Source organism: Poecilia latipinna, unplaced genomic scaffold (genome assembly GCF_001443285.1).
Source record: "Poecilia latipinna isolate Pla-1442-1.1 unplaced genomic scaffold, P_latipinna-1.0 Scaffold646, whole genome shotgun sequence".
NCBI lineage: Eukaryota > Metazoa > Chordata > Actinopteri > Cyprinodontiformes > Poeciliidae > Poecilia > Poecilia latipinna.
Window position 1 is genome coordinate 55296 of NW_015113262.1, and position 12381 is coordinate 67676.

The window sequence follows — 12381 nt, forward strand, 5'->3', positions numbered from 1 at the left end:
GGGGGGGGGGTAAGGAGAGTGGGGGGGGGGGGGGGGGGGGGGGGGGCTGGATTACTGCCGACGACATATTCGGGTTTGTAGATAGATTTTTACCCAGAATGCAAATGGAAAAAACCGTGAGCGAAACGGGGACTGGGACTGACTAGTATGTATTCCATTGAGGGAAACTAAGTTTTATATCTGCTCAAGAGCCCCCCTGGTGGTTGAAGAAAAATCCACATATATATGAAAAAAAACACTGAATGCTCTCTGGTAGTGTTCAGGGGGCCGGACCAAATGAGGAGGCGGGCCGGATCCGGCCCGCAGGCCGTAGTTTGGGGACCCCTGCTGTAAAGTCTTGTGTTGGTCCCCATTCTCAGCCTTTCGTACCCTTACATCCACCAGGCATCGGGCGGGAGAACGGCCAGGTGACTGTGGAGTTCTACTCCCAGCTGAAGACCGTGTTTGTGGAGATGGGAGACGTGGACAGCCTGTTTTAGAGAGCCGACCGAAGGAAGCAACCTGAGCCAGAGACTGGAGGAGGTGGAGAGGACCGGACCGGCCATCTGCCATCACTCAAGAGGGAGAAAAAAAATCAAATATGAATACAGACAAACAAGCCTTGATTGATGAGAATCATGTCATCTTATATCCATCTTCAAGATTTACACGTTTCCAACACCACAAACGTATACTAAATAATAATAAATACTACCACATTTTACAGACTCTTAACATAAACACAAGTGCTTTACAATCGAGCTTTATTTCTCTGTTCTCCTCTCAGTCCGATTTTTTTAACCAACTCCAAATCAGAAGAAATTGAACACATTTCTAATTTCTATGTAATAAGCCGCCTTTAAAAAAAAATCATACCAAAAATGTGTAACAATAAAATTATTGTTTGTTTCTTTCAAACACAGTTGACAATGTTTGTAAATATCACACTAATAAACTGGTAGCGCTGTGCTGGTCTCCCGGCCTAATTTCTCCTCTTCTTTCTTGCCACAGATTTCGGAGCAGCTTTCTTCTAACAGACAGAAAAATTACAAAGTTTTACACCTTACAGCTGCAGTATGCAACATTTATGAAAACTATACTTTTTAAACAGTTCTGTAAAAACTATCACTATATCGTGACAGTATGCTATAACATGAATAATCTGTGAAAAAATGAAAATCGAGCTCCTCTGCTTTCTTCCGCTGTTATCTAGAAACAACCAATCAGAGCCAGGAGGTGGGGCTTAACGCTCTCAATCACACTGATCACTCCCCCACCTACTCTGGTTTTCCTGTAAGGGTAAGTTGCTTCTTTGTCACTAACACATTGAGCAGTGAGTACATGAGTTGATTGACAGCACTAAGCCCTTCCTCCTGGCTGTGATTGGTTATTTTTGACCTAGAAATGGCAACAGTAGCTCATGGAGATCGATCTTTTCAGATTATCAGTCTCAACACACCGACAGTTTTAACAAATTTGTAAAAAAAAAAAAAAAATTATAAAGTTATACACTGCAGGTTTAATCATAACTCAAGTGAAGCTCTGAATATTAGGTTTTGCTTCTGAAGCCTCTATTTCTGCCAGTCACGTTGTACCTTAGTCAGTGGCCTGCTGGGTTTCTTGAACTGTGCAGACTCTGTTTAAAGTAAAGTTAGCACACTTTACTTTACAACGTTCAAAAAATGTCAAAAATACAAGAAAATTGTTGAAATGAATGACTTTATTTAGACAGAAACACCTACCGTCCTCAGAAGGAAGATCTTCATCGCCTTTTCTCTGAAGAGGATTATGTAAAAACAGCAAAGGAAACAGAACCGAAATAAAAAAAGTTGACTTTGAAAAATGACAGGAAGTAAATAATGAATGATGGACCAGCAGAGTCTCAGGTCTAAACCCACCTTGATCGCCTCTTTCCTCAGGGAAACCTGCACAGGTTCCTTCAGATAGTTTCCTTCCTGCAGTTTTTTCACCTGGCCTTGCTCCACAGACACTCGGACCCTCAGGGAGTGGTAGGTTGTGTGCACTTGGCCCACTTTGAAGTGCACTGGAACCCCTTGAAACCACAGCCGGTCGTGCACCCCCTCCTGGAAGCCTGGTGGTTGGTAGTCTGCAGGGGTGACTTTAGAAGCGAAGCAAATAAAGTCAGAAAACGAATAACTTCCATCTACTGGTGTGCTTGGGTTGTGCTTAGGAAGGACAAGAACTAGTCAAAGTAACAGAAATGAAAAGAGTTGCTTTATGGCCTGCTTTTCAGTCCAACATAAGCTGCATGTTTCCTGTGACCGTACTATTGCGTAATTTGATATTTCAAAAATGAATTTGCTTAATGGAAACATATCCGTTTAGAAAATTGTTGTTTTTCAATAAAACGTTTTGGTGCAGGGATGAGGTCTGTTTTTTATTTTTTCTGGCCGTATCAAAATTGGTTTATTTCGTAAAGCTGCAAAACTACAAAAGTCTCCCTCTATTTCAAACTGTCGTGTCTGGCTTTACTTAACTCCTGAGAGCAGCTCAGCCTCCAGTAACCATCTAATGTTTTACATAGTTACATAGAATAAATATCTATATAAAAGCTTTATTTTGAAGGCGTGGTGGCTTTTATTTTGCCGTCGCAGTGCGCTGCGATCAATTACACGTAGAGAAAACCCTGCCATGTTAATGACGATACATGGTGCATCAATAGAAAAAAGAAAAACTTTAAACATTTTAAAGAACCACAGATTTTTTTTTTTCTATTTTTAGGTTTAACATTTTTCCTTTATGGGATGTTGATACTTATGGAAAATTACATAGAAAAATAGCTTACAGGCTCCAACATACTAACAAGAAAATTTTATCAAGAAAAATATTACACATACCTTTATTGTCATTCTGTTGTGGAAATTCAGTGAGATTATTTCATCAGAAAACTGAACTATTATTACAGCTGGATTTAAAAAAAAAAAATTTGATTCTCTCTCATGTGTAGCCAAAGTTACTAAGAGCCATTGTTGAAGATCCAAGGAGCCACTTGCAGCTCCAGAACCGCAGGTTGAAGACCCGTGGCTTACACAAGGGGCAGCTGTTAATTCTCCGTGTCTTCAGCAGCATTCTGCTTTCGGAGTTAATCACACTGAAACGGTTCGGCGTCTTACTCTCATCGTAGTAGTAGAGCTTCATGGTGAGGTAGACATTGCTGGGCAGGGCGTCCAGGTTCTGCAGCAGCAGAAAGAGCTTCCTGATGAGCAGCACGGAGGCTCTCTTGGTGTCCTCCAGTGCCACCTGCATCCCCATCGCATTGTCCCTGAGGTTTCATGAAGGATTTACCAACCTTCTACTGAAATCAGCTCATAAACTGCACGTATTTATTTCTTTACTACAAAAGGAAACCCATCCCCACCTGACTATGTCCATTTCTGGTCCCTTTTCAGTGTATCTGAAGTTGAACTGGTAGGACTCGATGATGCACTGCAAGTTAAACAATGCAAACTTAACATTTCTGATTGACACGTCACATTATTAAGTGTGTTATACAACTTACGTTACGGTCCTTTGGATCAGTGTAAACCTAGATTTTGCCCCGCATCCAAAAAAACGGAAATTGTTAACATTTTACACCAACTATCACGTCAAATCTACATATTGCTTCAGTAATTACAAGGTACTCACCCCAATGCATATAATCTGTAGCTGTTATAGGAAAATATGGAACAATAATAAAAATAAAAAAAAAATGGGGAAGAAATTGGCTGTTTTAATTCTAAAGGTAGTAGAGGACGGGACTTACATACTGTTTCTCTAATGCGTCAAAACAGCCCATCATCCTAAAGAAACCATACGCAAGGACAAAAATGTAATTTATCACTGGGAGAGATAACGACAGCTTTCTTTCAGATCTACCTATTTAAAACTAAATTTACCATTTCACAATTTTGTTGGCGCCGGAGGTGTTGCTGTTCTCACGCAAAACCTTGATGCACAAATCTAGCAAAAACAGACATTGATTTTTAGAGTATAACATATTAAAACATTTGTTTCCAACACATTCCATTACTGTAAGATAACGTTATAATTTGAGGTAATTGCAGGGAGTCCATAAAGAAGGCAAATTATGGAGAGATTTTCTGGAATTTTCTGCACTGTATCCTGCTCACCTTCAAGATACCTGGACCGGTAGGCGCACTCTGGAAAAATCCCTCTCAGGTAGGTGATGGAAGAGACTGCGATGGCCATCATCCTCTTGACAAAGACCAGAGACTCTTGTTTGTTTTTTAAGTCATTGATGAATAACCCGGTCCACTTGAAAAGTGAACAAAAAAAAGGGAAAAAAAGCCGTGGATATGAAATACAGGTGCATTTCTGCAAATTAGAATATCAGCAACAAAAATCACAAATTTCAATACTTTAGTTCTAAAAAAGAATTTTTTTTTTCCTCACTGTCTTAAGTGAATTCAGACCAAACTTCTCTTTCAGGTCAGTTAGAATTACCGAAATAAAACTAGGTGTTAAATATCCTGCTTTTGGGGTAAAATAATCTAGTGGAGGTTTAGAGAGTCTACGAAATTGTAGTTTTTAAAGTGCAACAGATTAAAGATGCTCAAGGTAGTGAAAAATTAGGTGTATTTGCCTGTTACTTCGACTTTATTTTTTACTTTCTGAGAAACTATACAGGGGCTTGAATATTTCTGTCTACTGAATGTAAATAGTTCGTGTCCTCATTTATTGAAGTGAACCTCGACAAGCTAATAATGGGTGTGTTCTCTATTTTATGAACAAATAATGACGTCAGTTACATTAGAAATGCCATTCACGAACGCATTTTGAGCAAAGACATATTTTCGGTGTTAGCTTTTATGGAGTGGGTTGTTTCCAAACCTCAGCAGTTTCCTCCTTGTTTCCTCTCAGACGCATTTTCCCAGACGCCATTTTTACTCCTTCTTTCTGCGTCTAACCGTAGTTAGCCGAGTCACTTCCAACGGTTAAATTAGCTAGCGAAGACGCCGAATAAGCTAAGAAATATGTAAATATATCCAAAAATACAATGATTTTCTTCTTTCGAAGTTAGTGTGATGTCTCGAATTTTGAGTACGCTCTAAGACGATATTTTGTAACCAAGTTAGGACTCTAGGAAACAAGAGCCCGCAGCTCTTCCAGTCAACTAACGATAAGCTTTAATTAGCTAACAGTTTTCCCGCCCTAGAAGAAAAAATTTACTGTATGATAAAATGGTCACGAATTCACATTTACCGTCATAACGATTTTTTTTTTTAACTCGGGTGGGACGGGTTAAAGATTTTAATTTCAATTTTTTAAAAAAAATCAAATATAATTTAACATAGAGAAAAAATAGGTGAAAATTCTGAATCTACTGTAAAATTTTAACCTGCATTGTTCCAAGACAATGCCCTTATGCAAGTCTTGAATGGATTAATCAACATTAAACTTCTGCAGTAGCCCTACCAAAGAAATACAAAATATTTTTTTAAATATTTTGTATTTAAAATACAATGTTCATTAGAATTTTTCTTCCTAATCAATCCGAAGTAAACAGGAGAATACCAGTATTTCAAGTGTGTTCATTCTTATTATATATATATATATAAAATTGAATTTGATTCATCTTTACAAATTATTGTATACAGAGAAAATTCAAATGTCTACTTAATTTTACAATTTATTTAAATTTGAAGGTTTTCAGAAATTGTAACAGTTTTGTTGACGAACATGAAAACATCACCATATAAGTGAAACACATCATTTATTCAGGTGAAATAAGAATTTTGTTCAGGGTATAGAAAAAACAACAACATTTTGAGCACAGATAGGCTCAACTTTGCTCCTTTGTATGTACCACTAATGATCGACTGCTCAGACCTGTCAAAAACTGACCACAGTATAAAATAGCTACCACAGCATAATTACTGTCCATTGGTCCCAGGGCCACAGTTTACACAGACATAATACACACACTGTATGATGACGACATAGCTCTGACTCAAACATTATTGGACGTGCTATCACAAAATGAAATCTGCTAGAGCAGACAGCAGACTGTGGTCTTGAGTTTATTACTGCTTGGAGAAGAAATCTTTGCTTTTCTGCACGTCTGGCTTGATGGTGTCACTTCCTGGTTTCCAGCCAGCTGGACAGACTGAACAGATAAACAAGTAATGAGCCCAGGCAGATAGATTAAAGATAAAAGAGGTTCCAGAAAGGAAGCGTGTACAATTTCAAAAGAAAGTGGCAAAAACAGAAGCAACACACCAACCTTCTCCATGTTTGTCTGTGAACTGAAATGCTTGAACCAAACGCAAGGTCTCCTCAACGGAGCGTCCAACTGGGAGGTCGTTGATGGTGATTTGTCTCAGGATACCCTTGTCATCAATGATGAACAGACCCCTAGAATACACAAAATGTATATGAATCGTGTGGATTTTAAGATCAATTCACAACAAATGCCACATCAGGTTCAATCAAACTGGCTCAAATAAAAATCAGCCAAAGGTAAAGCAGACAAAAGCTGGGAAGTCAATTGTGACCTTTAGTAATCGGAAAGCATTTTGAGATTGGTGCATAGACCAGAGGGCAAAACCTAACATCAGCCCCACCTGTAGGCGATGCCTTCATCCTCCTTCAGGACACCGTAGTCTGTGGAGATGGTGCGCCGCGTGTCAGACACAAGTGGGATCTTCATGGCACCTAGACCGCCCTGTTTACGTGGTGTGTTCGTCCTTAAAAACGGCAAAACAGGAAATGTTGAAGAACTCACTATACAGAGTCGTCAAGAATGCAAAAACAACAAAGGATTGTTAAATACCATGCAAAATGGGAGAAGTGAGAGTCTACGGAGGCAGCGATGACTTCGCAGCCAATCTTCCTGAACTCCTCAGCGGCATCGCTAAAAGCGATGATCTCGGTGGGACACACAAACGTGAAGTCCAGCGGATAAAAGAAGAAGACAACATACTTTCCTGTGCAGAGAGGAAATACCACATTATTTTTGTACTTCTATGCAGGGGCTGGGGGAATAAATTCATGTCAATAGGTAGCATCTGTTAAAAAAAATAAAAACCATTTCCTGCAGCGAAGGAAAGGTCTTACCTCTATAATCCGACAGCTTCAGGTCCTGGAACTGTCCATCCGGCATCACCGCTTTAGCCAAGAAGTCTGGGGCCAGTTTTCCAATCTTTGCGTTGCCTGCAGCCATCTTCAGTCAGACTGAGAAGGAAATGGGCGAGTGTCACACACATCCTCTCTGAAAACTTACAGCTGCCTATTGTTTATTTTATAAAAGGAATGTCTAATGATGCACAACTTGTGCAATAAAAAAAAGTGTATAATTTAAGTCTGTGAAATTGTTCACATGGCTACACTAATGTTTAATATTTTATTAAATTTTTCAGGGTTCCACTTCATACACATTTTCAATACAGTTCCAGATGAAAAATTATTTATGTTCTCAAAGATTTTTTTTTTAATTTTCAAATAGTATTCAAAGTTTTTTTTTTTTTCTTGTTCACTTTCAACTATAAACAAAAGCTTTCTTGATTATTTTACTGAGGTTAGACAGAATCTGTAAAGCATGGGTGGAGGAAATGCTGATATTACAAAGCTATACATCCTGTTTCTTGCTCCGTATTTCTTCTACATGTGAAAAATAATTAAATTAAATTCCAGACTTTTCTGCTTGTTGAACACAACGACAGTTGGTTGCAAGAAATGTTTATGTCAGCAATTCTCACACCTGACTTTAGGTACATTACATTTCCCTTTGGGGTTCATGAAGTATTTTTGAATTTGAACTCAATTTAGTGTGAGAAAAATGCTAACAGATTTGAGAAATCTAAATGTATAATGACTTAATTATATTGCTCCGCAACAAATCTGATCATTCACTGAGAGCAAAAAGCCGCAAACAAGGTAATGTGCATAATATCTTACAATAAATTACTCGGGCTATGATACGCACAGAAAGCAGCAGTCAGTTGGGATCTTTCGAAACATATCCCATGACCACTTCTCTTGTTTCACAGGTGTTTCCGTATATGAATAAATGCACTTATTTTTTGTCATTGTGCTTTCGTCGACGAGCGCGTGGCGCTTATGAAAAACGACCCTTTACGAACCGAAATGTAGGTATTTACCTGGTTAACGGAAGTACATTCAAAAATGACTAAAAAGAAACCCCGATTTCAGATAAATACATCAATGTCGGACAGAAAATACTGATTAAGCCAACTCTTGTCACACTGGATTTACAGACGACCGTCCCATTTTCTGATTTAAAAAAAAAGAGGAAAACACTTGTTGAATGCTTCAAAAACACGAATGAGAACTCCCTGATCTTTAAGCCTCGCGAATTGGAAGCTTAAAACAAAAAACACTACTCCAAAACAACACATATATAGAGAAAAGTTGTCTTTTTTTAAAAATTTTTAAAACACCTACCTTTTGTAGAATTTCTCCTCGCATCCACAGCTGTACAGAGTGCAGCGGCTGGCTTTGTCGACTGGATTTATATACTTTCACCAAAATCTCGCGATACTTTTACCAAACAACGCGACGCATCTCCTCAGTTCACTTCTCCAGTCCTGACCACGCCACAATGTAGCATGACTTTGCACTTTCCAAACCTCCCCCTTTCTGGGAATGTAAGTTACTCGAAGGAAAACGTCGAGGAAACTTTCAGAGGAAGTGTTAAATAACCGTTTTATGCAATTTGTCTATTCTTACCAGTCACTTTCGAAAATATGTTTATTGACATAATATATTATTTATCCAAAACATAAGACGTATTTTTTTCGAGGTTCATTCTTCCGCAAAGAAACCAGGAAAGAGTCTTTAAGTCAAGAAGTTGGTTGCCATGTGACTCAACCCAATTCCGTGTGTAGAGTACATCCTTATCACCATGAACAAGCAATAAAAATAATCTGTATTTTATGGTATATTCCTTCATTGAATTTCCTTCAAAATCTGCACTTCATACAAAAGGTCTTGTTTGAGTTCTCAAAGCAGCCATGTTTTATATGAGACAAAAACTAAGTTATTTAACACAGAGTAGCAGATTATGTTTAGGCCTGTCAAAGTAAGGCCTAAGAACCTACTAGCACCGTAACTGTCAACCATAATGTTGGCAGCATCATGCTGTGGAGCTGCTTCACAAGTTTTTGTAATGGTAAATAATACGTGATTGTTTTTTTTGCTCACTATTCTATATGTAAATTGTGTTGTTTTTTAAGTCCCTTTTTTCAAGTATCACCTCTTAAGCTGAGAAAAAGAAAATAATGGGGTTTGCATATTTAAGAGAGACTTTTTCATTTTGTGTGACATAATTCTGCAATTAAAATGTTTAAAAAGGAAGACAGAAGTTAAACGTAAAATAGATTATGGAATTAATCCTGCGTCAAAACAGGTAGTGCGACTGCCTATTAGATAACTAAATGCCACATGCAAAACCATCATTCCCTATTATCCTACTACATATATTAGGCTACGTTACATGGGCAACAGTGACATGAAATATGTGTTCAGAAGAGTCAAAGTTCAACTTTTAATCCTTACAGTCTGCTCCAGCTGTTAAACATTAAAAAATATATACTTAGATGAAACTTCCTCCTTTCTTTAAACTTGTGTTGCAACATTGTGTACTTTTAATCAGTTCGCTTCAAAAGGAATTTTTCTCTCTCATTTCCTCTTCACATGCTGCTGATTTGTTAACTCAGTGAATAAGCGGAGGGATGCCACACATCTTTGTCTGCAGACTTTTCACAATGGAGGCAGTTTCTGGTGGTTAGTGAAAACGGAAGTTAAACTAACAGTTGTTAGTCTGTCTGGTTATGACATGTGTCGCATCGATTGTTTTTATTTGGCTTGGCAAGATATTAACCTGGTTTCAAACTGTTTGTCAAATAGGTGTGGATTTTATAAAACCCTGGATAAAAACATGAGCAAAAATCCCGCTGACATGTGTTTGAGAGCTGTGCTTCTTAATCAATATTCTATATAACAGGATAACAAAAGTGGAACCTCAGAGGTATTGCATATTGCACTGTATTTTGCATAATCTCTCGTGATTTAACAGTAATGTAGTTGAAGATTTTACCAAGTCATTTTATAAACAGCAAACTAAACTGACTATTTACATTCTTCTGCATGTTTGTTCTGTCCCCTACATGGCTTGTGGCAAACCTCACCTTACGACCTTTTAATGACAGCTGTATTCTTGCCACAGAACTGGCGTTAAGGCTTAAGGAACTCAATTACACCTGAAGAGGAAGAACACATATATATTTTTTAAAAAGGCAGAAATTCAAAACAAAATTGTTTTTTGCAGTCTTGACTCGTATCAATCTGTTTTACCTAAGGAAAACAGGAGTTTTTCAAAGCTTAAGCAGCCTACTCGCCTTCCTCCATCGTCTCTTGTCACCGATTGTATTTGCACACCGTTGCCATAGGAGACATCTCATCAAGGGCCAGATAAGAGGGTCGGGGCACATAATAACCTCCTTTTAGATGCACCATTGTAGGCTCAGGATCAAACACCGTCCTGTGTTCATCTCCTGTCTCACAATATCCCCGTAATTAGTGAATACGCTCAACGGCTGATTCTGAAGCTGCTGGATGTTTGAAGGGCCCCTCAGGGGCTCATTGTCTTGGTTTCAATGAACCCTGAGGAATAACAACAAAGTTGCATCAGAGATACGGTGGGGACCTGTAAAACTGATAGAAATGTGATGAGTCTCTTCCACCAGACGTAAAAACAGTGATGACAGTGATATCACTGCTATGTAGCTGTGACGCGTTATTCTTCATCAACAAAAGATTTGCAATCATATAAAAATTAGAACACCATTAAATGTTCAGTTTTTTACTGAGAAATGTAACCAACAAAACAACATCTTTCAAAGGGGCAGCATCATGTATTTCCAAGGCCATTTTATAGCACAATCAAGTAAATACATTATCTTCATTTGTTATGAAAACACTATCACATATGACTTTAAAAAATTTGACATTGCGTTCCGCTCAATTTGAACTTGCTTGGACAACCAGACCTGGGCTTGTTGGCAGCTATTTCAAATGTCCTTCACATTTAAACTATTTTTGGAACAACATAAAGTTTCCTTTTGAATTTTTTAGATCTGTAGCCAGCCACAACCTTCTGCCACCACCATCTTCCTGAAACTCTTCCCATCTCTTTGGAGCTCACCGTGACACCGCAGTGCTGTGAGGCTAATGGCCCAAACCAAGATGAGTCCCTGATGAGCTGTTTGGTCTGGGGTTTGAATGTTCTCTCTGTGATACAGAAGGTTCTCTCTGGGTACCCCCATTTTCTGTCACAGTCCAAAAACAATTTTGTTGTTTGGAATTTCTAAGTATTAATAACAACTTAAAAATGAATGATTATTTATTGTCCGGTGTGTCTGTGTTTCCCTGTCATCACAGTTTGCAATGGCAAACTAGACCTTGCGACCTTTAAAAGTATCATGTGGGAATGGAAAACAAATGGATGGATTATTTCACAATATATCCATATGTGCAATATAGTACATCTTTGTCCCTACAGAGGACAGACTGATGAGTGAGAGGCTGACTGAGAGAGGCCAGGCTGAGACTTGTTCTGACACGGTGGAGGCAAGAAAGTCAGCAGGAGAAACTCAGAAGGGATCTGCCAGTCACAGCAGGGTAGGACAGCAACATGCAGAGCAGAAACACAAACAGGCACCTGCTAACAATACAGCAGCAGCACATAGATGCTGCACCGCTTCCTCTTTTGTTTGTTCGCTTAATAAATCTAAACAGGTTTCATAAATCTGCAACTGTTTTATACAACATTTAGGTCACGCATGAAGTTAAATCTGTTGGATCCTGGTTATAGTTGGTCTTCTTTTGATGCTTTAGGTATGCTGACTTCTTATGCAGAAGGATGCTTAATATTATATTTTAAAAAAAGCTTGCAGTTTAAAAAAAAGCAATAGAGGAACTCTGTAAATGATTGTTTTTAAGAACAGGGCAATATTTGAATATTTTTAGTTTATTAAGATATAATTTACATGACCTGATAAGAACCTGATCTATATAATTTACACTTAAGATCTTTAAAGCAGAGGTCAATATTGATTTTATTCTACTTGCCAGTAAAGACATTTTGAATGTTCTTTTACCTTTGATAATTTTATGGCTTATTGCTTTTTCAGGTTCAGTTTTTGCAATAATGACATTTATAAAATGATCATCTCACCTCACAGGATGCTTGCCCTGGGCTGGCATATTAATCTACGTCAGAACTCCTCACTGGTTCCTATTTGTATTTGGTAACCAACAGTATCTACTTTATGGTGCATTTGTTCACACAAAGCACCCCAAAACCCCCCCCCCCCCCCCCCCCCCCCCCCCCCCCCACCCCTCACCCCTTACACCTAC

The 12381-nt window shown here is 38.4% G+C and overlaps 3 protein-coding genes across 4 annotated transcripts in view; 1 reads left to right on the top strand and 2 right to left on the bottom strand.

Annotated features, from left to right (window-relative positions):
- The window catches only part of aldh9a1b (aldehyde dehydrogenase 9 family, member A1b), a 16451-nt gene extending 15748 nt beyond the window's left edge, over window positions 1-703 (top strand). Inside the window, exon 12 of the mRNA XM_015043698.1 lies at window positions 385-703. Coding sequence (XP_014899184.1) covers window positions 385-479 — 95 coding nt within the window. The 3' untranslated portion in view covers window positions 480-703. The remainder of the gene's footprint in view (window positions 1-384) is intronic.
- zte38 (zebrafish testis-expressed 38) lies at window positions 606-5092 on the bottom strand. 2 transcript variants are annotated; one of them, XM_015043700.1, is made up of 12 exons: window positions 4834-5092; window positions 4113-4257; window positions 3879-3942; window positions 3746-3782; window positions 3628-3648; window positions 3500-3526; window positions 3359-3426; window positions 3114-3262; window positions 1878-2098; window positions 1722-1755; window positions 1575-1615; window positions 606-1006 (listed from the first exon to the last, which is right to left on the bottom strand). In XM_015043700.1, exons 1-12 carry the CDS (start codon window positions 4882-4884, stop codon window positions 962-964), a joined length of 903 nt encoding a protein of 300 aa, XP_014899186.1. In that variant the 5' UTR covers window positions 4885-5092; the 3' UTR covers window positions 606-961. The 2 variants fall into 2 exon arrangements, with proteins under 2 accessions (XP_014899186.1, XP_014899185.1); XM_015043699.1 differs by having other exon boundaries at window positions 606-1009.
- Window positions 5093-5619: 527 nt separating this feature from the next.
- On the bottom strand, window positions 5620-8515 carry prdx1 (peroxiredoxin 1). The gene is made up of 6 exons (XM_015043703.1): window positions 8407-8515; window positions 7060-7176; window positions 6776-6929; window positions 6567-6689; window positions 6227-6357; window positions 5620-6109 (listed from the first exon to the last, which is right to left on the bottom strand). The coding sequence occupies exons 2-6, from the start codon at window positions 7163-7165 to the stop codon at window positions 6027-6029; spliced, it is 597 nt and encodes a 198-aa protein (XP_014899189.1). The 5' UTR covers window positions 7166-7176; window positions 8407-8515; the 3' UTR covers window positions 5620-6026.
- Window positions 8516-12381: the final 3866 nt, after the last annotated feature.